Source organism: Notothenia rossii (genome assembly GCF_949606895.1).
Source record: "Notothenia rossii genome assembly, chromosome: 1".
NCBI classification, from domain to species: Eukaryota; Metazoa; Chordata; class Actinopteri; order Perciformes; family Nototheniidae; genus Notothenia; species Notothenia rossii.
The window spans coordinates 12,860,925-12,888,340 of record NC_136912.1 but is presented as its reverse complement, the minus strand read 5'-3'; the positions used below and the strand labels follow the sequence as shown (position 1 = coordinate 12,888,340).

The window sequence follows — 27,416 nt, the reverse complement described above, 5'->3', positions numbered from 1 at the left end:
TAATTTTTTCAAAATAAGGTCCCATGGAGGTCCATCGGAAGGGGAGGGACTTTGCCACTCTATAGTTTACAGATAGCAACATTCAGCAATGTGTTGGCTGCTGCTGCACTGGCTGAGGGCTCCTTTCTTAGCGCCCAGACGAGAGAAGGTAATGATACACGCTGGGGCCAGGCAGGAAACATGTGACTTATCAGTAACTTTAGACATCGTTACACAATTTTAAACGAGATTTTATTGTAGATAATACATTTTAATGATACCAACTATATAATATTTACCTTGTTCATTAAAAATTTAAATTTAAAAAAATGTTTTTTTTTTAATATATTGTTTTATTTATTGACAATCAAAACATGTGGGAAGAGGGGGTTGGCGCCCCTAGCGCCCCTATGGGCCGGCCGCCACTGGTTGACATATATAAATCTCTAAGAAAATGCAGTGCAAAGCAAACAATTTATGTAAATACAACGTGTGTTTTGTCTAATAGATGAAAATAATGAATGAATGTGTATGTGTTTTTTTAAGCTTCGGTGCATCATGCTCTTTCTTTCTGCCACTTCAGAAATCTATTCTAACTCCTGAAGTTACATGTTTGAACACCTGTTCCCATACGCAGGTTATGAAGGTCACTCGTAGTTTAGAAGATCATAGTGCAGTTAATGCTCTGCCTCCTAGAGTCACGATTACTGGTTAAGGAAAATACACTCCCTTTTCTATGCCACTTATTCAACCCTTTATCAAATGACATAGAAAGACATTGACAACTTATCAGTTGGCATATAAAGCAGGGCAGATTAACAGAGAGGTGATGCCATTTCCATGGCGACACTTCTCCATCCCAAATGTGTTATGGGTGAATGGCATTTAGTTTGTAGATAGTTAATAAACAGCAGCATGTCACTCTTCTGAACAGGCTAATGCACACTAATCCCCTCGATTAATGATTAGATGAACCGACCCTTGAAGGACTTTGTGAGTCTGCAGGACTGTTATGTATTGATCCACCTCCACAATAGGAGAAAACATCCTTAAATCAACTTTTATGGTTCTACTTTTTACTACATGGTGTTGTTATCCAATAAAAACGGTTCAGCCTCACAGGACAAACCACATGTTTGAAGCTCATTATATTAATGATATGTTGTGAACATGTTGCAGATGCACTGACGTATTTGTACAACATAGTTGCGGTAGAGGCGTTGTATTCAATTGCATTTCATATGTAGTAGAGCAGTTTTTCCATTGGATTTTCAACACTAAAATGCAGATTAACAACTTTAAAAACATTGCAGTTGTTGCTAAAATATACCAAATACAACCGTCGTAAAACATACCGTCAAACACACACACACACACACACACACACACACACACACACACACACACACACACACACACATACCATGTATACATCACTTCAGGGGACATTACATTGACTTACATGCTTTTCCTGGAGACTTATCCTAACCTTAACCATAATCAACACATGCCTAACCCTTAACCTTACCCTTACCCTAACCAAGTTTCCAAACCTCCATTGTGTCCCCATAAGGGAGGTGAGTCCCCACATGTGACTGTGTAAACAGATGTAGGTCCCCACACGAATATTAATGCTAGGCCACACACACACACACACACACACACACACACACACACACACACACACACACACACACACACACACACACACACACACACACACACACACACACACACAAACACAAACACACACACACACACATAGTGACTTGCATCTTTCAATAAAATATGATTGGACTCAGATGCAGCTTCACTTGAACAGAAAACGTTCACTTGACTTGTTTCTGGAAATCTGGACTTCTGGCTCTTGCCTCTCACGATATGCTTTCAAACAAATATGTAACCTTTGATATACATCTGAATCTTTAGTAGATCTGAGTTCATAACGTTTATTTTCACTCCCAGCTACTAAAACCTGAATACATGAGCTGGGTCTTGGCTGAAAGCTAGTTGTATGTATTTATGTGACCCACAGTTTCAACATAATAACTTAAATATAAAATGATCTCATGTGATTACTCTCACACAATCCTCTGAAGTATTTCAAAAATTATAAACAGGAAAAGTCTTTCTTATTTTACTTGAATGTGTTATAATCTGTTTATTTTGGGTGAAGGAAAAACATATTGAGTGTGAACATTCGTCTAGAGATAAAGTCAGTTGGCAAGTGCAGTAAAATGAAATATTATTCCATTTAATTTAATTTAATTTCAAACCTTTATTTAATCAGATTGGTCCCTTGAGATCATAGATCTCTTTTTCAAGGGAGACCTGCAGCCAATCCAAAGATTAGATTAAACATTTCATACAGAATGCTACTTATATTCTGGATTCTGATTGGTTAGCAGGTTTGCAAAGTGTTTTTGTACATGTCTAAGTTGATGCGCCTGTGTGAAATTATTAAGTAAAGACAGCAACCATGAAGGAAAGATAATGCAAAGGGATTTGACGTAACCAACAACAACAACAACAACAACAACAACAACAACAACAACAACAACCAATAAAGTAATTTAGAAATACAGTTTCTGCTCAGTGGTCGAACCCAAGTTTATTTAGCTCCTTTGTTGGTTAAGTTTTTACTCCTGTCCTGGCTCACTTTCAAACTTGTTGGAAGGGTTTACTTCACCATGGGCCAAATTATTTTTCACTTTCTGTAATCATTCAAATGTGTTGGCTTGATAAACATCCTAATAAATACTTTCAAAGGAGCACATATCAGTGATTCGGGAGGTCATCCTCTTCAAAGATAAACTTAAATTATATTTTGTGTCCATCTTTATCATCACACGCTGTATGGAACAACATAATTTCAAAAACTCATTCATTCATTTTTATTTTTTTGCTTTCCTTTCTTTTCTTTTTTTTCCACCTCACTCCTCTTCGCCATCATTATTTGATCACCAGAGAAGGATGTCGGATTGAAAACGTTCAAAAGAATATTAGATGCAGGAAATATGCCTTCAACATGCTGCAGCTGATGGCCTTTCCCAAATGTTACCGGCCACCGGAGGGGACGTACGGCAAAGTGGACTCCTGAGCACCGTGTGCCGTGGAACCAGTCAGTGTGGTTCTTCAGTAAATATTGATGCTTATAAATAAGGTTTTACTGTTTGTAAACAAAGAGAAAGTGCTGCATTTTGTATCTCACTGTTGGATATTTTGTTTTTATAATCTGTTATGTGCGTGCCAAAACTCGTCATTTGTAAAAGGAATGCACTTTCCATGTTTGTGTTCCACTTCCTCTACAGTGATAAAAAAGAACATCTGTATGGAAAGATAGATAGATAGAGCTGGTGGGCTTTGCAGTAGCTGCTTTCCACATGGACTAGTTAGCAAAATGTATAACGCCTATATTCTCTCAATTTTACATGATAAAAGATTTAAAACATGTCTGCAGTTCTTGACCATTCGACCTTAAAGGTGGGGTAGGTAATTTTGGAGAAACCAGCTCGAGAGCGCTAGAATTTGAAAATACACAACCGGAAACAAATCTGCCACTTCCTTATAGAGCCCCTCCTCCAACACACACGAACGCGCACATGACCAATGAGGGCACGAGATACGTTTGTGCACAGATGGAAGGCTGACAGGCAGGTAGGCCATCCAGTTATTTTAGCCGGCTCAGATGATTGGTCGTGCTTTTTACAGCGCCACGGCTTCCACAGATGAAAATATTTGTATGTTTTTATTGTCAAAGCATTTAAGATATTCATTGCTATCGGGATGTTAAGAGCATTCCATGGAATATAACAAAAAGTGTTTCTGAAATAAATGACATACCCCACGTGGCATGACATATTCAGGTTTAATCTTCACCGATATTGTTTTAGTTACAATCATATCTTTCCTTCATCTCTAATAAGTGACCAGTATTCAAAAGCACGTGTTGAGTCGTTTCATACATTTTCTCTCGATGGTTGCACTTGAGCTTCTTAAATAATATGTTTATATATCAAGGTACAGGCCAGTGAAACCACGTGTGGATGTTAGGACAGGATGAGGACGTTGGACCATCATTTCCAAATGCTATTCCAATTTCATTATTTATTTTTGTACATTAAAATGTTTTTATATTCTAAGTGTCGAAAGCTTGGGCTTTAATGCATGTTTGAAATGTATTGGCTGTGTTGTTCATTTGGCATATGAACATTTCTATTTGACATTAAATAAAACAATGAATTGATGTGGATATTTGTGATGATGTATTGTGCATGGTTTACATTCAAATTCACAGGTGTGCACTTAACTAAACAAGGTAACTTCTACTAGTTGAACACACATTTTAATTTAAAAAAAACACTTAAGTAAAGCACAGGAGAAAATCAGATGTTTTTCCTCTGGATAAATATGTATTAAAATTGCATGTTGAATAAAAACCTTGAATCCCCAAAAATAAAACTGAGTACTTCATAAATAAATACATATTTTAGGTATCAAATATTTACAGCTTTTAGACTTAAAAGGTGGTTTGAAAGATCGTCAATTGGTCCTTCAGCAGCAGCAGAAAAAAGGAAGTAGACTCAATGTGTGAGTCAGTTTTAGTAATGGTGAGTCATTGTTACAAATTGCCAACTTTGGTATTTAAGCTTCCTGCCCAAATGTATGATATATGTAACATGACATGTCTCTCAGTTGAAAAGAAAATAAGCTTTGTTTCCCTCAATTGGCACAATTAAAGAAAGACTCATAGCTTCTAAATTACGGAATTTTAACCAACCTGAGCCCAGAGCCACATCTAAAACTTCTCACCTCTGATGTCTCGTATATTGTTGAATACACTTGCCCTAAACTGCCTCCGGAACCGTCAGAAATGTGATCATTATCAGTCTTGTTTGATGACTCATCGCAACAACGTTGGTAAAAAAAAAATAAGGCTTCAGCGGAGCTCTTTGTTAAACACAACATAAAAATGGTAACATATGTATGGTCATTGAACAGAACTTTTGTAATTTTACAAGAAGTTAACAAACATCAGGAGGCTGCTGTCCGTCATTCTGATGTGGCATCTCTGACCTGGACTTCTTCCAAGGTCATCTCTAAAGTGGTTTTGTTGCACTTTAATTGAATTTCTCTGGTATCAAATTCCCAAAAGGGCATCATATAATGAAGCACAAGATGATCACCCTTTTTCTTTGCCTTTCATACCAAATTAAAGGTGCCCTGTCGAATTGTTAACCTGCGCTATGTAGCAACTCCACATTGTTGTTTTGGTTTAATGCCCAAATATGAGCAGATATTTGTGCAAGCACGCATGTAGCACATTCCACATCTTGTCCTCAGGCTACGCCAGGTAGTAATGGAAATGCAACATGAAGCACAGCAATGTGCCAAGAAAGGTTGTGAAGAAGACCACTAGCAAACAAATAGGGAAGAAACCAATGCACAATTACTTGTTTAAATGTTTTATGAAGAAGGAAATGCACTCAGTAAGTGTGTTAGACCACAAAGATAATGATAAGTGAGTACGTTCAGACAAACTTTAGCCCTTAATATCTCCATAATGACTTTTATATGAGGCCAGCCTGCAACAACAACAAAAAACATGGCCGCCGACTGCTACATTATCCGGACTGATGCTGCTTCGTCCAGTAAATACATTCTAGGACACATTCCCAGTCGATTACTTTGTGACATGATTCTTATATTTCTTCATACCTCATGATTGATAAGATAACTTCCTAGACTTCTAATATCCTGTTTTCTCGCTGTCTGATAACCAAACTCTCAGATCTATTCTGCATCATATTACATTTCTATCCGACTCATCACACCTGCACCACACACGCTTGCATTGTTTAAACATAAGCCAAATGCCATCTGAATTTCCACAATCCCTGAATGTAAACTCGACTGAACTAAAAAGCAGTTTTGACAAAACGTTGAGATAAAAGAACCACAAAAACAATGAAAGACTTCATTGTTGGAATATAATTTACTGGATAAGCAATGATTCTGAAGATACTGGAGCTCATAAGGCATATACTGCGTAAATGTGACATTCAGTAGTGTATGGCAATGAGCTTAATAATATTATACATTCTGTATACACAGTAGTAGTACTTGATACTTCTCTTTAAACAGCACAACTTAAAGGCAGATTGTGGCACATAGAGACTTCCTCTGTACAGTTCAAAGCAATCATTCAATACATTCAGATTCACTTTGATACAAAATACCGGACGGTATGCGTACACAGCGTTATATTTACAAAATAAAAACAAATTCTTTACAGATATTTACAAATGAACATGTGTGGCTCACAGTATTTACGTCATACGACTTTTCATTTCTTGCAAAAAACGTTGCAGTCTTTCCGAGAATCTTGTAATATTTACAAGGGGGTACGATTCACATGGTCGTCGACAGCCATCCTGAAATTCAAAAAGACACAATCAACATGAATCTATATAAAAACACAAACAGTAATATAGCACAGAAGCTTTGTGTAATGTAAGTTGACATAAAACAGGACATAGAAATAGAAAAACAGGACTTACAGTATTATGTTTCGGGTGAAATTTGTCATTGAAGTTTAAGATGTAGTCTGAGTCATCAGATCTAATTTCTTCTTCGTGTATGACCATTACCAACTCCAACATGTAACATTTGAGAGACATGTTCAGTTTACATTCCTCCTAGGAGAGAGAGGAATGCCTCAGTATGGACACATTAGGTTTATTAAAACAGTTATAAACAAGTATTCACATATTTGTGTGGCTGTGTCAGACCTTTGTGCACATCATGCAGGTTTAAACAGCTCAAAATCAAGACGTAACATGAATTCTGTCTTAAGTTGTGTATTTTTTATATTACCACTAAGACCTGGGGTTTCATATTTTAGGGGAATGCCACTTGGCTTTTGAGGTTATTATTTTTTTCAGAACACCAAGTCCGAAGGCAGCAAGGACATCTAAAAATGTTAAACTACACCGTAGTAATGATTTAACGAAGGGATGTAGCCATTTGTGTCAAACTATCGTCGTCAATAGCCCAGTTTTCTGCCAGGCCAACAAACCCACCTCTCGTTATGTGCACAGCGTTTACAAATGTGATGTTGCTCAATAGGGCTTCAGAATTTCAATAAAAGACACTTGTGTCTTTTTACCAGGTAGGTTTACACTTATCATCAAGGCAGTATCTAGGCTGCAGGGCATATCACCTAAGCATGTTCTTTTAGCTAACATCAATGTGGTGCTAATCTCAATAACTGGAGGGCTTTATACTTATTCTTTGAATGGCTGACAAATCCATAGTCAATGGTGTGGACTTCACAGACAATACTGTTGTTTTGGATACTTTATACTTACTTTTAGGACGATACGAAAAATAGACAATCAATAAGCATCTTTTACGTTTTTATTGTCGACATGTGAAATGATTTTGTCATTTCAAAACAATAATTGTATCGTGTACTTTTACAACTTACATCAGCGTCATTAATTACTTCATTAGGAGCATACAGCATAGCGTCAGAATTCTGAGAATGGAAAAGAAAGACTCAGATTAGACACATTTCAATGTTTTCAAATGTGAAACCAAGAAGAAACTGCAGGTGAAACTAGAGTTAGCCAACCAGTCAAGCAGCATGTACGTCATCACTAGATATTTCCTTCCTATTTGACATCGGTTTACATTATAATTACAGTAGGATAGGTTTTGTGATGTCACTGACCTTTCCCCATGAATATTGAATCATTGGCCGAATTCAAAGAAATCTGCTTGAGGCTTTCCGGGAAATTGGACGTGAAGTCACAGTGACCTGTACCTTTAATAACTAAAATATACTCCGTTCATCCTTGAGTTCAAGAGGAAAATTGGGCCAAATTGAAAGAAATTCCCTCAAGGTGTTCCTTAGATATTTTGTTCAGACTAATGGGGTGACGGACGTACAGAAATAAATGACTCTAAGGCTTACAGTTTTTCTCGATTGCTAACACTAAAATAATACATAAAGCACAATTATTTTAACTGACACTCAAAGAACAAAACATCGGCTCAAATCTCCAAAACTCTAAACACGTTTTCAGCTTTTCACACAATTTGCAAATCAACATGGCACTTTTTGCAAAACACTGCACACGTTTCTCCACGTAAGACACAGGAATCTCACGTGTTAGCAGGTTTAAAACACTGATATTCAAAATGCCTCACACATGGACCAATAATCAAGAAACACGTTCCACCTGACCAAACACCCGATAGCATAATTGTTGGCTCATCAATCAGGATATTAGCACTATAAAAAGACCAGAGGTGAGTACTTTCTTACAGCAACAATGGAAGCCAACATGGAAGCAAGAGGAAGAGGAAGAGGAAGAGTCAGAGTACTCTCTAATGAAATGAAATCAACCATGGTTTGACGATGAGAGAGGCTGGACAGAGGGTTCAGCCTAATCTAAGCTGATTTACTGTTGCCTCTGTAATCCGGACACTTAGACTTGAAAACAGGTTAGTTACCAGTTTGTAGCTCTGCATAATTCCTGATATATCAGTGCTTATCAGAATCAGAATACCTTTATTAGTCCCACAGAGGGGAAATGTGCAGCGTTACAGCAGGAAAGAGCCACAGACTGCTTAGTGTTGCATATCTTACATGCGTTAAAAAAAGTACTAAGTTATAATATAATAAACAATAAGCTAAAAAAAGATCAAAAGTTACATAATTTATCAAAAATACAGATCAAAAACAAATCAAATCTACAAATCAAATCCTGTAGCAGTTCTTAGGATTTAGCAGCCCGGTATATATTACAGTTATTAAAGATGGCATATGTACATAAAGTATATATTGCACATAAAGCACATATAATATTAATATAATTATATCTGTTGTGTGAAACGTATTTAATTTAATTTGAATTTTAATTGAATTGTTGGCATGTTGCATACTATAACTGTACAGAAATCCTGCACAATGTACTGTGGTAAACTTACTTGTATGCAACACAGACACTGACCAACCACTATATCTTTGTTGTTTATCTGAAGGACTGAGAAAAGAAGAGGTTGGAAGGCCAAGGATTTCCAATGAGGCACAGGAAGCAGCAGTTACCAACTGGGTTTTGGAAAACAATGCATCACTTAGAGAGATCCGAAGCATAGTAACTATGATGCATGTTGCACAATGTTATCTTTGAATAAAATATGAGTTTTTTTCAACAACTCATTTGTATTTCTTCATTTACTGTATTTCTGTATACTGAAGCAATCTTTCTCTGCAGAACCCTCTATGTACAGCGCATAGCCCATAACAGATGGAAGTGCTTTAGATGATGCTCAGCAGTGTGTAGCTGGGTGGTCAAACAATCCACTATTAAGAATGAAGTGTTATATTTGGTGCTAAAGTTTGCATTTGGTAAGTTTTTATGTCGTTTTGAGTGCAGTTCTTCACATAGCAGGGGAAATTAAGTGTTTTGCACTTTGGGTGTGTGGTTTTGTGAATTGTGTTTAGTGTTCTGAGAAACTGAGCAATTAAAAAAAAAAATGTGTTAGCAATCGAGAAAAACTGTAATAAGATGCCAACGAAGTATGAGTAAACATAAAAACATGATGGTTTATGTATCAAACACATTATTTCATCTTACAGTTCATAGATAAACATTGAAATAGATATATATATATATTCAATACCTTCTCTCACCTTAATGGCTTCTCTCAGACCATCAAAGCACAACTGTAATTCCTGTGTGTCTGGCAAAGAGGCGGCACACGGAGATGTACTCAGGAAGCTTCAAGAGAATGAAGAGACACTGATCACAAAATAACAATACAATAATAATAATAATAATAATAATAATAATAATAATAATAATAATAAAAACTTATTCTCTTTACTCTTTCACCTTCACAATTACACTGTGTGTTTCTATAAAATGTTTAGAGTAACTAGTAAATAAACGACACACATTGTGTTGTCAAAGAAAGAAGTTGTTTATCTCTATTTTCTAACAACTTCTACAATATCATCTTTTACAGTAACACAGGTAATCTTCTCAGGGAACTTTACCAGTATTAACAAGCCATTTATACTCGAGTAGATGAGTGGTATCAAGTTATACAGGATGTGTTCTCGTTTTCAATCTGAGGAAAGAACTATATCGCTTTGTACTTTAAACATGAAAAGGATCCTTTGTTGGTAATGTTTTCTCTTTTGAATAATGTAGAGGGGCTTACCTATTGTGTGTTGTCTTTGGTAAGTGTATTTTTATATTTAATAAGCAAAACATTTAATAGAAAACAGGTCACACACTGTATGCCTACCTCAGAACTAAGAAACAAAGCCAGACCTGAGTTTTGTGGCTCTCTCTGCATAGATTACAGGTCGACTGGAACTGGATGCCTTTCTATAAATAAAACAAAATAAAACAAGGAAGTGTTAGTTTTTCATCCTTAAGATTATTTTGTTTATTATTAAACAAGACTGTTGAGAGAAATAGAGATGGTTAGCGACTACATTTTTCCTTAAACGTCCCCTATTATACTGTTTTGCATCATTATATTATAGGTCTCAGATATATACAAAACATGTCTCTGAAGTGTTTGGCTCCAAACACCAAACAGATCATTGCAGCATCCCATAATCCCCTCTGCTTCAGCCCTGTTTCAAAAGTGCTGATTCTGTCACTTCTACTTTAGATGAAAATAAGGTGCCCCTCCCCACGCCCCTCTGAGAGATATTTGGTTAAAAAGAACACAATAGGCGCTTTCACACCAAGTACTTTGCCGTACTTAGTTCATCAGAGGTTAGTTCTTCAGAACTCTTTAGTTCTGATGAACTAAAGAGCAGATCGCGTTCACACCGGAATAAGTCCCTGAGGGAGGATTAGGCAAATGAAGCCGCTGACGTCACTTCTTCCTCTTCTGCTTTGGGTTTACTGGCAGGCCGCAAACAACTTCACGGCGTATACTGCCACCCAGGGCCGCCCCTAGCCAACTTGGGGCCACAAGCGACATTGTGAGATGAGCCCCCCCCCCCCCCCAACGACAGGAGTGAAAAAAAAAAAAAAGTAGGCTACTTTGCAAATATAATTCCTGTTTATTATTATTATCAACACAGTTACTTTTTTATACAGTGAGGTAAATGTTAAATGTGCATGCACGTCGTTCAGTGTGCGTTTACAGGTGAATACGTCTGCATTTCCTGCCAAATACTAGCCTCAAAAAGATTCAAATATAATTGATGCAAATAAACTACTTCTAATAATAATCATAATCATAATCAATTCAATAATATAAATACTATATTGTTTTATTATAATATAGTTGTAATATGCTTATGGCATGCTCAAAAACTGATATTTCTTAAATCTGTATTCAAATGTAGTTCCCTCTGTCAGCAATGTATCAACAACTACACACACATTTCTCTCAGTATTTCTATGTGTTGTGGTTGAAATGATGATGACTGTTAAGAGTTAAGGGGAGAGGCTGAGCATCACCATGAAATGTGCAAATTGACATAAAAATTAATAAAAATGGGAAAAAATGCTCCATGTTTTTTAGGCTGTAAACTTTAACTGTTATGTAAGCCAACTAGACAGACAGTGTATCACTCTTCCTCCTGTACATCAGCAGATAAAAGGCATCACATACTTGAATGAATAGTAAATAAAGAATGCTGGAAATAACTGCATCTCCATTGGCCTATATGCTATGCAGAGACTGCCTTCTTCATGTCGTGAATTGCAGCTGATGTTTTAATATGGCAATTGGCAATTTGACTTATACAACATTCGCAAGTTGTACATTTGACTCATACAATAACCAACCTTCGAGTGATGCTCTAGTTTCTTCATGTTTAGTTTTTTTTTCCTCTTGCTTGCGCCGGACTGAAACTGTCTTTTCACCGACATCTCTTCACCTGCACTCGTGGCCGTATCAAAGCCTTGATTGGTCAGATGTCGATTCATTGCAACGGTGTCGGGTTACAGACGTGCTCCCCTTGTCACCTCTCACTCTCACGTGTCAGCAGGGGGGTGCGCGGAGAACTGCGCACAGCAGCTGAGGCCCTCTGGGCGGGGCCCCCTGCGCAAGGCGGGGCCCCATGCAGCTTGCGTGATTGGCCTGTAGGGAGGACCCTGCTGCCACCCGAAGTCCCGGGCCGGAAGTCCCCGAAGTTGGGGACTGGCAGCAGCTTCTACTGAAGCCTTCCGAGTAAATCGCCAGAACCTCCTCATCTCCACCGCTCCCATGTTTTCTTTTGTGTTGCCATAAGTTAGTCTCTCTGCGTTTTTTCGCGCTGGGCTAATGCTAATGATGATAATGTGAGGATAATAAAATGGCGGCTTCACAACATTTTTTGGGAGTTTGCAATCCGCCCAGAAATGGGAACCTTTTTCATGAACTAAGTTCTAGTTTCGGATATTTTTGGAACTATACTGGGAAAAGTACTCCAGTGTGAAAGCGCCTAATGGCAGAGGAGATTTAGGTGATAAGGTGGGGGGGGGGGTTACCTTGGTTGTTGATTGGCTAATGGTTACACAAGCCAAAAAAAATCGTTATGACATCATAAAGTGGCCAACATCTGATCAGCTCATTTTCAGACAGGTTTTTATATAAATGGATCAGGACAAAAAGAGAGAGAATCTTTTTCCCTGAAACTTTCAGAATCTCTTTACACAGAGAGAGGGGACACATGTTGATGTAGAAGAGACATGAAAATGTAGATTTTTCATAATAGGTGACCTTTAATGCATCTTGGATTTTCTGACAGTAAAGTCAGCTTGGTTCTGAATTTGCCAACAAGCATGCGATTAGTTTTATTGCTGCTGATATTTACTTAGTGTTGGCAGCTTCCCTTAAATCACAGAATGCACAGGGCTTCAAGTACGTAATGTGTGACTGTGTGAGTCAGTCCCTGTATTGTGAATTCCCGTTTACAAACATATTGAAAATGTTAACTGGTCCCATCTCTGTGATCGCTTTGCGTCTTTGTCGGTGTTTTGTCTCTACATATATTTCTGCAACTTTGTGGTTGTTTTGAAACTACTGTATGTTGCCGTTTTGCGAATATTTCTGGTTGTTTTGTGTCTCTTGGTGTGAATGTTTCATCTTTGTCCTAGTTTTGAATCTTTGTAGCTGTTTTGTCTCCTTGTTGCCAATTTGCATCCTCTTTAGTTTTTAGTTTGATTCTCCAACAACAGATGTACCAATCACCTTTTGAATCTGGTAGGGGTCATAAGAGGGTGCCATTAGTGATGTGTCGGTCGCGAACGAGACGTTTTTTTAATGTTTTTTTGTTGTGAAGTAATACAAGACAGAACGATGTGATGATCTCCGTGCTACGGGTGCTCCGTGCATGCAGTGACATGTAATATCCAAGGATTAGAGACGGCTGGATGCTGCTGTTTTGAGCATTGCAATATATTTATTTTCACTATGTTACTTATTTATGATTATCTTTAGGCTCAGCAAAGATTTGATGTCAGCTGTTGCTGTTTTGTTGGGGCTTTTTCTTTAAATACAATTTTAAAATGTTGATACAGTAGCTGCCCTTTTTTAAAATGTCTATTCTAAAGTTTGTATAGGTGTTGCTATCTGCTTTGTGTAGCGTGGTTCTACAAGCAAGTCAGTGCATTCATTGGGTGGTATCAGAAAGTTACAAGGGTCTGTAAATGCAATGAAAACAATTGGCCACAGCAAACCATTTATATTAAAAATTAAATGTTTTACTTTTGAATACTTCAGTACAAAAGATTTATTGAATAATGTAAGTGACACATATAAATCATTAGTCAAAACAGGGCTACATTTGATTGAATTATAAAAGGTATACGTGGTCAAATGAAGAGCCCTTTGGGAGCAGAAAAAGAGCCGGCTGTTCTTGCTGAGCCGAGCCAAATGATCCGGCTCACTACAAAGAGCCGGAATTCCCATCACTAGGTGCCATGTGCCATCCATGACCACCACTTTGGCCCTCCTCTGCCTAACACAATGTTTCCAAGTTCAAAACGCATAAGGATTTCACTGAGATTCCTTTCTCCCTGCAGTCATTTATGTGTGTTTGTAACTCATTATTGCCAACAAGTTTGAGAAATGTGCAGATCAGTTTGCCTTATTGTAATTGTGTTTACCCGTGCAGGTGACACGTTGTTTTAGAGTTTATGATCTGTAAACCTTTTGTTGCATTGTTCAAGTAGTTTAGTTCTATGATATTTAGCCAGAGAGTACATGAAAGAAATCTGAATGAGATGTCTACTTCTGCGTCACTGAAGACAATGGTAGGTGTGACCCGCTTCTGGTAAAAAAAACAAAAGAAGAGCAAGGTGTTTCCACAATGCATTCTGTTGGGATTTGTTAGATGTTGATGTGGCAGAAAGCCAATCAGACAGTCACATGGAGAGCAGATGTACACCATTGTACACCTTTGCTTAATGAGCTGACTTTGATCTGAATTGATCAAGTAATTGTACAATATATAAAGTGTCAGAAAATTGTAACAAAAAAAAAAATCTAAACATTCCCAGTTTCTGATAATATTAAATAAAGAAAAGTTGCACATAAGCAGGAAAATCCTGCTCTGTTCAAACTGTTTCTGTTACTTATTTTTAAAATGCAGTGCAAATGCAAGTGAAGCTGAAGAGTTGAACACATTTTGTTCTCAGCAGTTGTGTAAGAAGTTAAAGGTAGGGTAGGTAAGAATGGAGAAACCAGCTCGAGTGCGCTAGAATTTGAAAAAAATGCCCCTTCCTTCAGACTTCCTTACAGAGCCCTTCCTCCAACACACACAAACGCGCACATGACCAATGAGGGCACGAGATAAATTTGTGCGAGAGATTGAAGGCTGACAGGCAGGTAGGCCATCCAGTTATTTTAGCCGGGCAAGCTCAGATGATTGATCTTGCTTTTTACAATACTACGGCTTCCACAGATTAATTTTTTGTATTGTCAAAGCATTTAATATATGCATTGCTATCGGGATGTTAAGAGCATTCCATGGAATATAACAAAAAGTATATCTGAAGTGAATTACCTACCCCATCTTTAAGAGAAGTCAGTAACTTCTGAAGGTATGATAACTTAATTTCTTGTTTCAATGCAAACTGAAATGTTGTTTGAAAGTGTGGAAATAATCAGAAGTTATTAAAAAGTTATATGAATGCATGCAAGGCTCCAACAGAGAAAAACTGAAACAGCAAAAGAATCCTGAAGCTACAAAATATTATTAATTTCTGCAAGACACAAGATGTCTCCTACTTACAATTTGCACCGGTATTACACTGCCACTGAATTGTTGATTTCCCTCAAAATATGTTGCAACACATAACACACGTGCATGCCTAAATTTGAGATTTAATGGTGGCTGTGGCTCAGTAAATAGTGTGCTGGACTTCAAATCAGGGGATAGCAAGTTCGAGTCCCACTGCACTCAGCATGTTGTTGTGTCCCTGGGCAAGACACTTCACCCCAAATTGCTCCTGTGGGGATTGTCCACAGTAGGCCTACTGAATGTATGGAAGTCACATGACAAGTGACATGTAATGTAAAGTTATGTAATGTGAAAGTTTCCTCCCTAGAAAATCAACCCTCCCTCCTTTTGAAATGCTCCCGATTTCTGAGGTCTCAAGGTTGGCAAGTATGCTTGTATTTAATGAGAACTATGCAATGAATAACTTTATGTCCTAGTAAAGTAGTGGAGTAAAAATGACAATATTTCCCTTTGAAATCTATATTAGACAGAGGAGGAATGTACTTGCACTCTACTTGTGTATTTCCATTAATGCTTTTTATATACCTCTGCTATATTTTGGAGGGAAATATTTGCTTCATTCTTTTCTACATGTATCTATCTTGTAGCTGGGTTTTTTTACATTAAGATGTTACACAAGAAAACACATTATATTATGCTTTTTTTTGTTTTTAGATTAAACATACAACAATACTTGATAATACTGACTTCTGAGTGGATTTAAGTATTACAAGTAGCTACTCTCCAAGGACTTGTAGGTCTACACATAAATAAATGCGCAAACATGCACGTGTTACTCGATCATTCCTCACACACTGTTGGACACCTGTGTGTGTTTGTTGCCTGTGATTACGCAACGTCTTGTCGTCGCTACAGTATCAACCTCAAGACGGAAGGAGTGGCTTGGTGAAGCAGATCATTGCACAAACTGAAAGTGAAACTAAACCCTTCACCATACTGGTGATTAGTTTGGTTACAACCAAATAATCACAGAGGAGCCTGATTCACTGACATCAGACATTTGTCCGGCATGGACGCACGTGGATCACCAAATTGACACACCCCCGGTTATTACGCACCAGTTATTTCCCACCGTTGTAAATGTTGACACTTTTTAGCCCTGCTTCATTAAGTATGTTTCTGCTATACGTTTAAACCTGAGGTGTAGTTGAGTTAGATCTGGTTTAATTTAGTTCACACACGAACACAGAAAGTCAGCTCACCGCTCGCAGGTCTCCGGGGCATGTGGGCTGGACGAGGATTACCGGGAAAGCCGTCATGAAGTCTATCATCTGTGCAGAGGTCTGTCTCCTATCCAGCGGAGCAACAATCCGAGATTACATGTTTGCATTTCACATGTTCCTATAAAGCTTTTTAGTCTCATGGGTCGTGGTATTAGCGGCTGCGAGGAGCCGGACTGCGGTCCAGATGTCGCTCCAGAGACCGACGCCCTGCTGTCCCGCCGCTGCGCGTCATGCTGCCGAAGTTCACTCCTCCCACACTGTGTTACTCACCAGCAGTGGACAGCAACCTCAACTACTCTACTGTCATACTTTACTACAGGATTCCCATTTAAAAAAACGTTAAACTTTTGCTGCACAGGGAAATATTGTACTTGTTACTGCTCTATTTTTACTATGTTTAAAATGTAAAAACCCATTAAGCTTATATTTTTCAGTACTGTACTACTAAATTACCCAGTAGCCTAGTAATACCCAAGTATTTAAAATGGGCTTATTGACATCAGTAAAATGCTTCTAAATGTATGTGGTAATAATAAAAATTGATAATAATATTCTATAATAATAATCAAAACCATAGAGCTCACCATGTGTTTTTTCTGTGAATTAACTGAAAACTAATGCACTTTATTAATATTTGCACTTTCTGTTTGTGTGCAAACTGTGTTGGTAGTACTCTGTGCAATGACACAAGAGTTGTATTTAATCTAAACTTATATATAATAAAGATGTTAAGAGAGACATTACGCTTACTTGTTCATCTCCATGTCAGAATAAAAGTTCAGTCAGTCATTCAGTCCACAAAAGATGACAACCAATCTCTGCCATTTGGAAATGATCACTCTAATTATCAATTAATCCATTATTTAATGGCATATTTTACACTAACATGTCTTCACAAATGCATTACAGGGATCAGGGCAAATAGGTTATGCTGTTGGAACAACCTTTGTGTTATATTGAAGCAGTGAAGCCCAATCAGATCAGCACAATATGAAACATTAACTCCTCAGCAGATCAACATTTATTACACAGTAAAGACATTGTGAATACAACATGATATAAAGTTAGTTCCAACTGTAACATTGTTTGATAAACCAATCACAGATTGTGTGTGTGGTTTGTGAAGATTTCATAACTGCTACTTTGTTAGGGAATATACCGAATTACAATAAAAAGATAAAAGTTGATTTTACAGTAGAAAATATGACCAACTTCCCAGAATACATCTGAAGAAGAAGCTAACAAACAAGCGGAAAGAAAGTGTTTTGTTTGAAAGGTCAAGCTGCTGTTTATTTAAACTCATACTGTATCATGGGTCAAGTTCTAATAAAGTTGGCAACTGCTTTTATTTGGCATTAAACTGAGGCTTATGGGTATTGTAGTATGTAGACCCTTCGGCCCATTCAAACTGACCAATTGAAAAATTACATGATACCTCCAAGACAAAGTTGAAATATCCAGCTCTGTTCCAAATGTTTGGATGACATCAAATCTTTCAAAGAAAGCTTATGCTATGAGTATTTATAATTTGAAAAAATACTTCAGGAGCCTCACATTGCGCGGGTCTGTATCTTGTCTTGAGGAGGGGACCTGTGACAAAATATACACATTGCATTTAACATCATAAGAGAACACAAGTTGTCTCTAGGATGGGTGTGACGGCGTATTGGGGCCATTTGCAAAAAAATACAGTTGGGGGAAGGAGTTCATATTGGCAGAAAAAAAACTCAGAAATTCCCAGATCAAAATGGTCTATTATCGATAGAGAAACTTTGAATTATCTGAAATTATAAAATCATAAATTTGCAAAATAAATGTGGAAAACAATGAGGTTTTCTTTTGAAAGACCAGATGTTTTCACGTTGGATCAACCTGATGACATCACAAACCTTACTGCATGTTGGGATTTAACTACTTTTGATTTTAGACCAGCATTACCATATCACCCATTTGAAGACATCTACAGTGCAAATGACCATCTTAATTTTACAGAGTGTAATGAGTGGAGTTTGTCTTTCTTGGACTATTACCCCCTCATCCAATTTTAGCCTAGACACATACTAAATGGGCCAAATCGTATTTTTGGTATTATGGACGCCCAGCTTCAGCTATACCAACTATCTATGTTTATCTCTATGCTTTCCTGCGCTGTAACAAGTGAACATCTGCAGAGGATTTTTTTGGATCTATGGGATTGTGCCAGCTCATTCCAGTTTAAGACCAGCCACAGCAACTGCAGCCTTTTCCTCAACAGCTTCATCTTCCTCATCATCATCTTCCTCCTCATCGTCTTCGTCGTCATCATCATCGTCGTCGTCATCATCGTCGTCCTCATCGTCGTAGACCCTCTGCTGGTCTCCTCCAGATGCCAGGTTCTTCCAGTAGGCGTCGTAACCCGACGCTCCGTATTCATCATCATCCTCCTCATCAGCTCCAGCCTGCCGGCCGTATTTCAACGTGCGAGCTGCGGAGATCACAGAGGAGACATTAGCTCTGGTTTCACTTACTGGATGGGTAATTAGCCAGCTAGTCAGTAAGATTGAAGGAAACCATGTGCATGCATTACAGATTAATGCAGTATGTACACACGTTTAGGATTGGTTCCTAATGTGTATTACTGTAGCATTCAAGTCACGAAACTAAGCATCTGTTTTCCTAAAACGTCAATACTTTTTTTAAACCAACAGATTACTGTAAGACTAAAGGATTAGGAAAATAGTCTCTTCACTGAGCAAAAACTAAATAAACAGCTGTTTCTTATTTACGTTAGAGGACAAAACAAATCTCTTTGATTGTTTTGTACAACACAAGTTTAGTTTCTGAAATCACAATGGGTGCGGCCCCCTTCCTCTACTTGAAGATCCACTCGAGACTCACTGGACATGCTGAGGTCTTTGGTCTCTTGGGTTTCGTGACCACACTTGGGGCAGGGGGGGTTTTTGCCTTTCTCCTGTTTGAAGACCTTACTCTTGGCGTGGTCGTCACAGTAACATGCCTGAGGGGACACAGTTGAAATTAGGTTTAAATCATCACATGGAAAAGTTCACAGCACACACATTATCTGGATGTGTGAGGGGTATTCTGAGCTGGAATATGAGATTGAAATCCAACGAGTGTTCAGGCTCATTTAGATGACACGTCTATTTTAAGCAAAGTACTGAAGTCCTCCTTTTCTCTGGCCTCAAGTATAGAGAGTCACCTGCATCGGAAAATATATACCAGCTGTTTATCTGCTGTTCACTGAGATAAAACAAATCCATTCTATGTCTATGATGAAGACAAAAGTGACCAAACTCGTTTTCTTATAAAAGGCTGAATTATTGTTAAAAGACTTTATTTAGTTAACACTTGCTACTAATCTTTTAAAGCTAGGATTAGTAGGACAAAGACACAAACTAGACTGACAATTAAGTGGTGTTAAGAAGGGATCCTACTCTTCTAGTATGAAAAGGAGAAATAAGTATAACCAAGAATAACTCCTTAAACCTCCATATGAGTACACAAGTATTGCTTTAAGACTGACTTGCTCAAATGTTAACCTCTCCTGAAAAGAACAAATTGCCACCATTTATGTGGCTGTTCCATTAGTGTAGATGGTATAATAGCTATGTATTCAACATTGAAAATGGCAATGGATGTCTAGGACGAAGACATATTCAACAGTGTTTTGGCTGACTCATATCGAGCCATATTTATCCAAGCTAGCTGAAGACATGCAGTGGAGGGACGCTGCATTGTTTTGTTTCTTTACAGCTCCTGACTATGTCTCCTAGCTATGAAAACGTACTTTATCAACCAGTGTAGAACTTCTTAGTGAGTGTGTGTGTGTGTGTGTGTGTGTGTGTGTGTGTGTGTGTGTGTGTGTGTGTGTGTGTGTGTGTGTGTGTGTGTGTGTGTGTGTGTGTGTGTGTGTGTGTGTGTGTGTGTGTGTGTGTGTGTGTGTGTGTGTGTGTGTGTGTGTGATGCCTTTGTCAACTTTGTTGTTGTTGTTATTCTTCTCTACATAGGGCCTCTTCTTGTTTACATTTCATGTGATCCACGTCCAATTCACCTCGAATCAAATGCTGAATATAAGAAAGTAAAGTGCTCTATCAGTAAGAAGTCCTTGCCAAGTGATATCATGAGCTGCTGGGCCACGAGTGCATGTTGTAGATAAAGCTGCTGTGTGATAAATGTCTTCTTGGTGACCTTCACATCACAGTTACACAAACAACCCGTTTTAAACAGATCTGAGACCTGTACTACGAAGCCGGTGCAACATAACCTGGATATGTTTGAGTTAGCCGGTTGGCCTAATCCAAAACATATGCGATCTCGCTAAACGGTCCTACGACGCAGGTTATCAAGTGGATCGCTCAAGCCAGCCGTGTCCTATCTAGTTAGGTGCGCGTTCACATGAAAGGGGCGGGGTTAGCAACATTTGACCAATCACAAACATGGAGAAGCGCACTGACAGCGCAGCGTCATACTTCCTGAATGAAAAGTGAACTATAATTAGACAAATGTGAAGAAGTTAAACTTTAAACATCCATGACTTAAAAACACTTTATCCAGGATAAAAGCAACATAGTTGCACCTGCAAGGTGAACACAGCTGGTAAAAGAAAAAGGGTTTCAATGCGTACATTAACAGGTTTATGATATCACTGCCCCGTCTAAGACACGAGTGGATCTGACTTTAATTACATTTGACTCGAGTGTTTCGTCAACTTAATGTGTTGCTTAAAATAATACTTCTGTATACAGTATGTGACACTGTGAGTGTTGCACGGCCAGATACGGCTCAAGAAGCTGACTCAGATAAGGAAATATATGGTATTATGATGTGACATGATGTGATATGAATGATAATGGAGTATATTGACATCTGCACTCACAGTGCCGTGGACTGTACGTAATGTTACTTTAATCCGGTTACTTATGTTGTGGCAGATATTTAAAGGTGACCTATCATGCAAAATGCACTTTTGTACATCTTTTATACATGAATATGTTTCCCCGGTGTTCCAGGGAACTCACCAAGTGTCAGAAAACACAACCCTCTCTATTTTCCTCCATACCCAAATCTCTAAAAAAGGGGCTGCAACAGATCTGATACAGACTGATCCAGATTTGAACACTTTTATGTCGTCACAGAAGTGGCGCTACGGCTATTGGGCCAACTCCACCAATCAGGAGGAGACAGCCACGGACATTGCCGTTCCAAAGCACTGGAGACGCTGTAGTACATATTTCAGGCCTGTAGATGGTGCTGTTCTCACAGAATCCGAGCATGAAAGACAGTGTTAAATTGAGCGAAATGAGGAATGGATGATCTGTTTGGTATTTTGAAAAATGAAAAGTATAAATATGCCTTATAGGTATGGTCCTACACTATATTATTCAAATATAGCATGATAGGTCCACTTTAAGTAAGCTTTCTTAGCGCAAATGTTACAATAGTCAGATTGCTCTGAAGATGGGAGGTGAATTATATTAATTTTCACGTTCACACAGTCAGTTTATTTTTGCCGGCCGTCTTTCCTGCAACGGCAGTTTTTCTGTATTTCCTTTCTCCTGTAATATGACTTGATCGCTTTAAACTCCGCACACTGAGCTCTGATTGGTCAGCAGGCAGTGCTTTCAGTGAGTTGATCTCTTAGCCTGCAACCTAACCTGCTCCGGAGCAGGTTAGCCGCTCAGCATAAGTTACCATGGAGATCTAGCCTGCTAAAAAGAGAACCAGCGTCGTAGGACCGGAAACCCCGAGTTTTCCCTGAAGTTAGCCGGCTAAGCGAAAATCCGGCTTCGTAGTACAGGCCTCGGAGCACATGTCTGGTGTAAATATTATGCGTACTGCTTCAAAAGATGAGAAATAAACTCCTGGCCACAGCTTCAGCCACAATTGGGGAGTTCCGTTTTATCTGATTGGAGCGCTCTCCTGCTGTGTTTAACTTGTTTCTTGTTTTAATCTTAAATGTTGCTTGCCCGTCGGGAATATTACCTTTTTTTAGGTCAACTAAAATAAAAGCAAAGGAAAGGGAGCAATATATTTGAACTGTCTTATCAGTTATAAGATGAGGGTCATTTGTTGTGGAAACTATTCATGATGTGAGCTGATAAGTTGGAAGTAGTTCTACAGTGTATAAAACATGTTTACTGCAACCTCAGTAGCTGCAAGTAGCGACAATAAAACAAGGACATCCCTCCATTGTGTTTTCTGAAATAATAATATATGTCCACTTACCTTACAACGCAGACAGGAGTGTTGTCCCAGTCTGTTACAGGAAACACCTGAAATGGGAAAAGGCAAAACAAAGTGTAAAAAATAACTTTCCCTCTAGACATTATTTTCCACAGAGCGCTAATGAAGGACATTGGGAAAGCAAAACCAAATGACTCACATTTGTATGTCTCTGCCTGGAGGACTTGGCAGCTTGCCTGATGCTCAAACTGATCATCCTCACACAAGAAGTTGCTACAGAAGCTACAGCGGAAGATTCGCCCTCCTATTCAGAAAGTAAAAACAGCCCGAGTTCATTCTGAGTTTGACAGTGATGTGGCCACGTGAATTTCAAATGGGGGGGGGGGTTTACCATGGTCCCAGACAGCACGATCACACTCGATGCAGTCTGCATCCGTCAGAGGACACACACAGGAGTGAGTGCTCAGACATTTCCTGCCGTGGCACACCCAAGCTTCACAGAAGTCACACACTGCCCCCTTGTGGTAAAGAACAAAAGTACAGTGAGAAAAAAAAGGAAAACTTTGCAATTTTTTTAAGCCACTATAAATCTCACAACTAATATTCTATTGGTGTGACAGTAAGTTAGCCTCTGGGGGGGCAATGGCCAATACTTCTGGGTTCAAGCAACACAGAAAGTGCATGACTGGGACAAGGAGGTGAAGTTGTACTGGACACCTGCTCTCTAGTGGTGACAATACACTTACAGGCTGTTTCTCAATGTCGAGTACACATGTTGCAGAGCCACTATTTCAAGTATACTACGTCATAAAGTGGCGCAGAATGCTGGGCATTTAACATGCATTTAAACAGTCCTTCGGTGCCACTCGATGACGTAGTACACTTGAAATAGTGGCTCTGCAGCCTATCCTATGCCTCTCAACAACTAATCTAACATGTCTGTATGATAATCCTGTAATAAAAATGGATTCTGATTGAAGACATTGCTGCATAAACACAGACATCACAACAAAACTTTTTTTTTAATAAAATCAATCCTGCAAACACTTCTCTGAATAAAAATAACCAAACTGATTTATTTTTAAACAGTTGTTTTAAAATACTACCAACAACTAGTACTGTATCTACTCTTACATCGCTGCAACAGCACATAAGGATAAGGATAAGCGCAGATTGGTCAAAGCAGGAAAGGCATATTTACCACATGATTATATTTTTTCAGAACTGTTAATAACTTACCACCATGGCCATTCCAGTGGTGTGGAGCCCAGGATGTTTGACGACACAATCTGAAGATTTCATGCACTTGGTTTTGCCTGAAAAAGAAAACAGCATTAAGCATTACATAGTTTATTCATGAGGTTTTTTTTTTAACACCCCTGTTGGACAATGTTGGTGTGTTTAGTGCCTTATGATGGTGAACGTTTTTGCAGTACATAATTGAAATGCACTGCTGTTTACAAAAGTGTATTTTTAAATCCCAACACTTGGGGGCGCCAAAGTACAATATCTTTAGTATGTACACTCACTGTGGTTTTTAAAAGTGTACGCCACTAATTTGATACATGAGGATGTAGAAGTGTGGGAATTGAAAGACATAGATATTTAGTGTGCCTTTTAGGGAGGGTTTCATGTAAGGCTAGTAGGATGCATTAGAATTGCAGGATCAGCATTTTTTTTCTTCAGACATGACATTTCTTTAGGGAATAAACTCTTATAAGGACCTCTGTGGTGCCGCATTGCAACCTTTATTTTACATGGCTATCCTATATTACTATTCCTTCATTGTGACCTAGTACTGTAAATAGTCAGTCAAGCATCAAATGAATGTCTGAAAGAAGTACCCAACCCATGACTCATTTACTAATGTTTGAATTAGGGATGCACCGAATATTCGGCCGCCGAAAATTATCGGCCGAAAATTGTTAAAAAGGCCCTTTCGGCTTTCGGCTAACGTGTTGTTGTGATGACGTAATCAAAACGCGGCGACAAGCACGGCGCGCGACCATGCTCGCGGCTGGCTCACAGCCAACATGTCTGCCGCTTGGAGATATTTAAAAATATCAGAGAAAGAGGCCCGGATTGCGATTTGTAAAACGTGTTCAGCTGACATTTCTCGAGGGGGTTTAACTGCAAAGACTTTCACCACTTCGGGATTACTCCACCACTTGAAATCAAAACACCCGGACAAATATGCGGAGTAAGATCAAATCACAAGCACTGACAGCGAGAGACTGTTCAGCGCTGCCTCTCATGTGCTTGATGAGAAGAGGAACAGACTTATGGCTGATAAAGCAGAGAAGCTACTGTTCATTAAAAAGAACCTCCCACTTTTCCTTAATAAGTAGACAAGGCTGGCTTATCATAAGCTTATCTAGTTCTACATGTCTACTCTATACCCACTTTCCTGAACAATTTTCATTGTGAGTTATAATTCACCATCTCAGGTTATCATTAGGGGGAAATGACAGCAGCACAGTGTTCAATATATTGTACTTTCGGTATCTAAATGATACAATGTTGTTTACATTGCTCATGAGGACAGGCCACCTTATTTGCAGATTCCCTGAAATTGTAATTTAATTTGTAATTGATTGTGGATTTTGTATCCAGTTTTCACTTTATGTATCTTTATACAATGTTTACTACTTTGCTTATGAGGACAGACAGCCTTATTTACAGATTCTTGAAATTCAACTGTAATTTCATTTTTAAATAGTTACATTCATGTGGATTTATCCAGTTTGCAACTTTGTATGCATGCACTTATAGGTGCATTTGTTGTTGTTGAAGGCCTGGCTGTTACAGTCTTTATTTACACTATTTTGTTGTAGGCCTACTGGCCTAGATGTTTATTTTAAAGCACCTTGGCTTTGTTCTGAATGCACTTTGTTGTAGTTATCCTACAGAGAAAAGAAAATGCACTTGACTTGGAATTAATGTACTGTATGCATTCAAAAGTGCTGAATAAATGTTTTATGGACCCATAATAGTGATTATTATTTAAGCTAAGTTTTGCCATAATCATGTATTTTTCTATAATCAGGTAGCTGAACAACATTGGTAAAAAATGTATACATTATATATATATATATATTTCTATTAATGATTTTCGGCCTTTCGGCATTCGGTTTTCGGCCAACTGTTTCCTATTTTCGGTATCGGTTTCGGCCAAGAATTCCCCATTCGGTGCACCCCTAGTTTGAATAATGATTGTTGATTTATCTATTTCTAAAGATAGACGTCTCTAAGTAGAGGTAAATGAACTTGGGGCTGAAAGCTACACACAGCTTATAGATGATTGTTAGATTTGAGAGACGACACAGCAAGTAAAATGATAGTAAGATTAAATAAACATTATAACATACATGTAAACATACCACACGTCTGTGCAGTTTACTCACCACACTGAGCGCAGATAGGAAGCTTCTGCACTGAATTACAGAAGTAGCAGAAAGCTCTGTTCTTCTGTTTTCTACCAGGTGACATAACAAGGAGAAACACATGTTTGTTAACAAGCTCACCCAATATACCTGAATGACAGAATATAATACGATTCAGTCACCTACCTTTGACATTTGTCGCATTCCTGCAAAAACAGAAGGTTGAAGAGTTACAAAATAACCAGAATCAGTTTTATTACCAAGCAGGTTTACACATACGAGAAATGTGCTTTGGTGTAATTACACAGACACAGGATAAATACTACTTTGTTTTAAAGAAATTGGCAAAAATAAGTATTATTATAGAAGCTATTTTTAAATTTACTTGAAGAAATGAAAAATAAGAGAATATTTACACATACTATACATATGTGAGAAACTGAGTACAGTATAATAAAATATTAACATTTTTTTATTTAAAGTTCATCAAATAAGAAACAGTACTTCAGATACTTTGATGGGTGGAATTATGTTTTAAATTACACACCATGGTGAAGTTGCAGGGATGCTTGGCCACGTCGATCACATCCCGGTTGGCTCGGGACTGTTTCTCTCGCTCTTTTCGGCTCTCGGCCTTTTTCCGGGCACCGGTTTTCTTTTTGGGCATCTTTGGATCGTTTCAATCAGGCTACGGACTGGTTTAACGGTTGGTTTCCACGGGGATAGCGGCTGGTGGTAACCTGGGAACCCGGAAGACGAGTTCAGTATTGTCATATGCACAGTAGCTACAGTAGACATGGCAATGAAAATCTTAAGAGCCAGGTCACGGTTTGGAAGTTCCTATAAGTGCTTTATTTGGCTTCTACTGTCAATAAACACACACGGAATCATATTAGTAAGGTTCAGATAATGCTAGAACGCTAACACATGTACGATCACCAATTATTAGTTTATAACGTATTTGTTAGCTAGCTGTTGCAGACAGGACACGTAGAATCACATGGTACATATTTTACATTAACTTTAGTATTAGCTGTTTACATGTAATATGTAGGTTGTCGAGCAGTAACATCAATGTTCCTGAATGTCAAATATAGGTGTCATTTAAAATATAAGAGTCAGAGTTTTTGCCTTTTTTACCGAAATGATAGGCGCTCCCAACTTCTCTTAGGTCCGTCCAGAAAATGTGTTCGATCGGAAACAGAACGCCGATATATTTGTTCCTTCTTTTGGTTCCGTGTCTAACCAGAGGGGCAAAAAGCACTAAATTGAATATGTATATCTACCCAAAAGGTATATGAATACAATATACTGTATGAAGATAAGCGTCAGTTAAAGTAGGCTTACAAGTACTGAAAATGGTAGAGATATAAGAGA

General features: G+C 38.3%; 3 protein-coding genes across 5 annotated transcripts in view; 1 reads left to right on the top strand and 2 right to left on the bottom strand.

The window, feature by feature from the left end:
- Positions 1-9,586, top strand: part of inpp4b (inositol polyphosphate-4-phosphatase type II B) — a 166,189-nt gene extending 156,603 nt beyond the window's left edge. For 2 of the 3 annotated variants that reach the window (XM_079678929.1, XM_079678927.1), the window contains one exon: positions 2,947-4,231. In XM_079678929.1, coding sequence (XP_079535055.1) covers positions 2,947-3,079 — 133 coding nt within the window. In that variant the 3' untranslated portion in view covers positions 3,080-4,231. Of the gene's footprint in view, positions 1-2,946; positions 4,232-9,030 lie in introns of those variants that run through there. The other variant, XM_079678930.1, reaches the window with a different exon arrangement.
- Positions 5,429-16,711, bottom strand: il15 (interleukin 15). The gene is made up of 6 exons (XM_079678980.1): positions 16,453-16,711; positions 10,303-10,385; positions 9,683-9,770; positions 7,469-7,519; positions 6,540-6,677; positions 5,429-6,413 (listed from the first exon to the last, which is right to left on the bottom strand). The coding sequence occupies exons 1-6, from the start codon at positions 16,519-16,521 to the stop codon at positions 6,309-6,311; spliced, it is 534 nt and encodes a 177-aa protein (XP_079535106.1). The 5' UTR covers positions 16,522-16,711; the 3' UTR covers positions 5,429-6,308.
- A 755-nt stretch (positions 16,712-17,466) lies between these two features.
- znf330 (zinc finger protein 330) lies at positions 17,467-27,295 on the bottom strand. Its single transcript, XM_079651805.1, has 10 exons — positions 27,180-27,295; positions 26,587-26,779; positions 26,226-26,245; positions 26,061-26,131; positions 23,896-23,972; positions 23,048-23,174; positions 22,856-22,960; positions 22,699-22,745; positions 19,351-19,468; positions 17,467-18,937 (listed from the first exon to the last, which is right to left on the bottom strand). Exons 2-10 carry the CDS (start codon positions 26,704-26,706, stop codon positions 18,678-18,680), a joined length of 945 nt encoding a protein of 314 aa, XP_079507931.1. The 5' UTR covers positions 26,707-26,779; positions 27,180-27,295; the 3' UTR covers positions 17,467-18,677.
- Positions 27,296-27,416: the final 121 nt, after the last annotated feature.

Excerpts from the sequence above, each read along its gene's own strand:
- znf330 (XM_079651805.1), bottom strand. The coding sequence starts at position 26,706 with ATGCCCAAAAAGAAAACCGGTGCCCGGAAAAAGGCCGAGAGCCGAAAA. Across the intron at positions 26,132-26,225 it reads GAATGCGACAAATGTCAAAG|AAAACAGAAGAACAGAGCTT; the intron begins GTAGGTGACTGA and ends GTCACCTGGTAG. Across the intron at positions 22,746-22,855 it reads CCAGGCAGAGACATACAAAT|GTGTTTCCTGTAACAGACTG; the intron begins GTGAGTCATTTG and ends TTCCCATTTCAG.
- il15 (XM_079678980.1), bottom strand. The coding sequence starts at position 16,521 with ATGATAGACTTCATGACGGCTTTCCCGGTAATCCTCGTCCAGCCCACA. Across the intron at positions 10,386-16,452 it reads GCCCCGGAGACCTGCGAGCG|AAAGGCATCCAGTTCCAGTC; the intron begins GTGAGCTGACTT and ends TTTTATTTATAG. Across the intron at positions 9,771-10,302 it reads CTTTGTTTCTTAGTTCTGAG|CTTCCTGAGTACATCTCCGT; the intron begins GTAGGCATACAG and ends ATTCTCTTGAAG.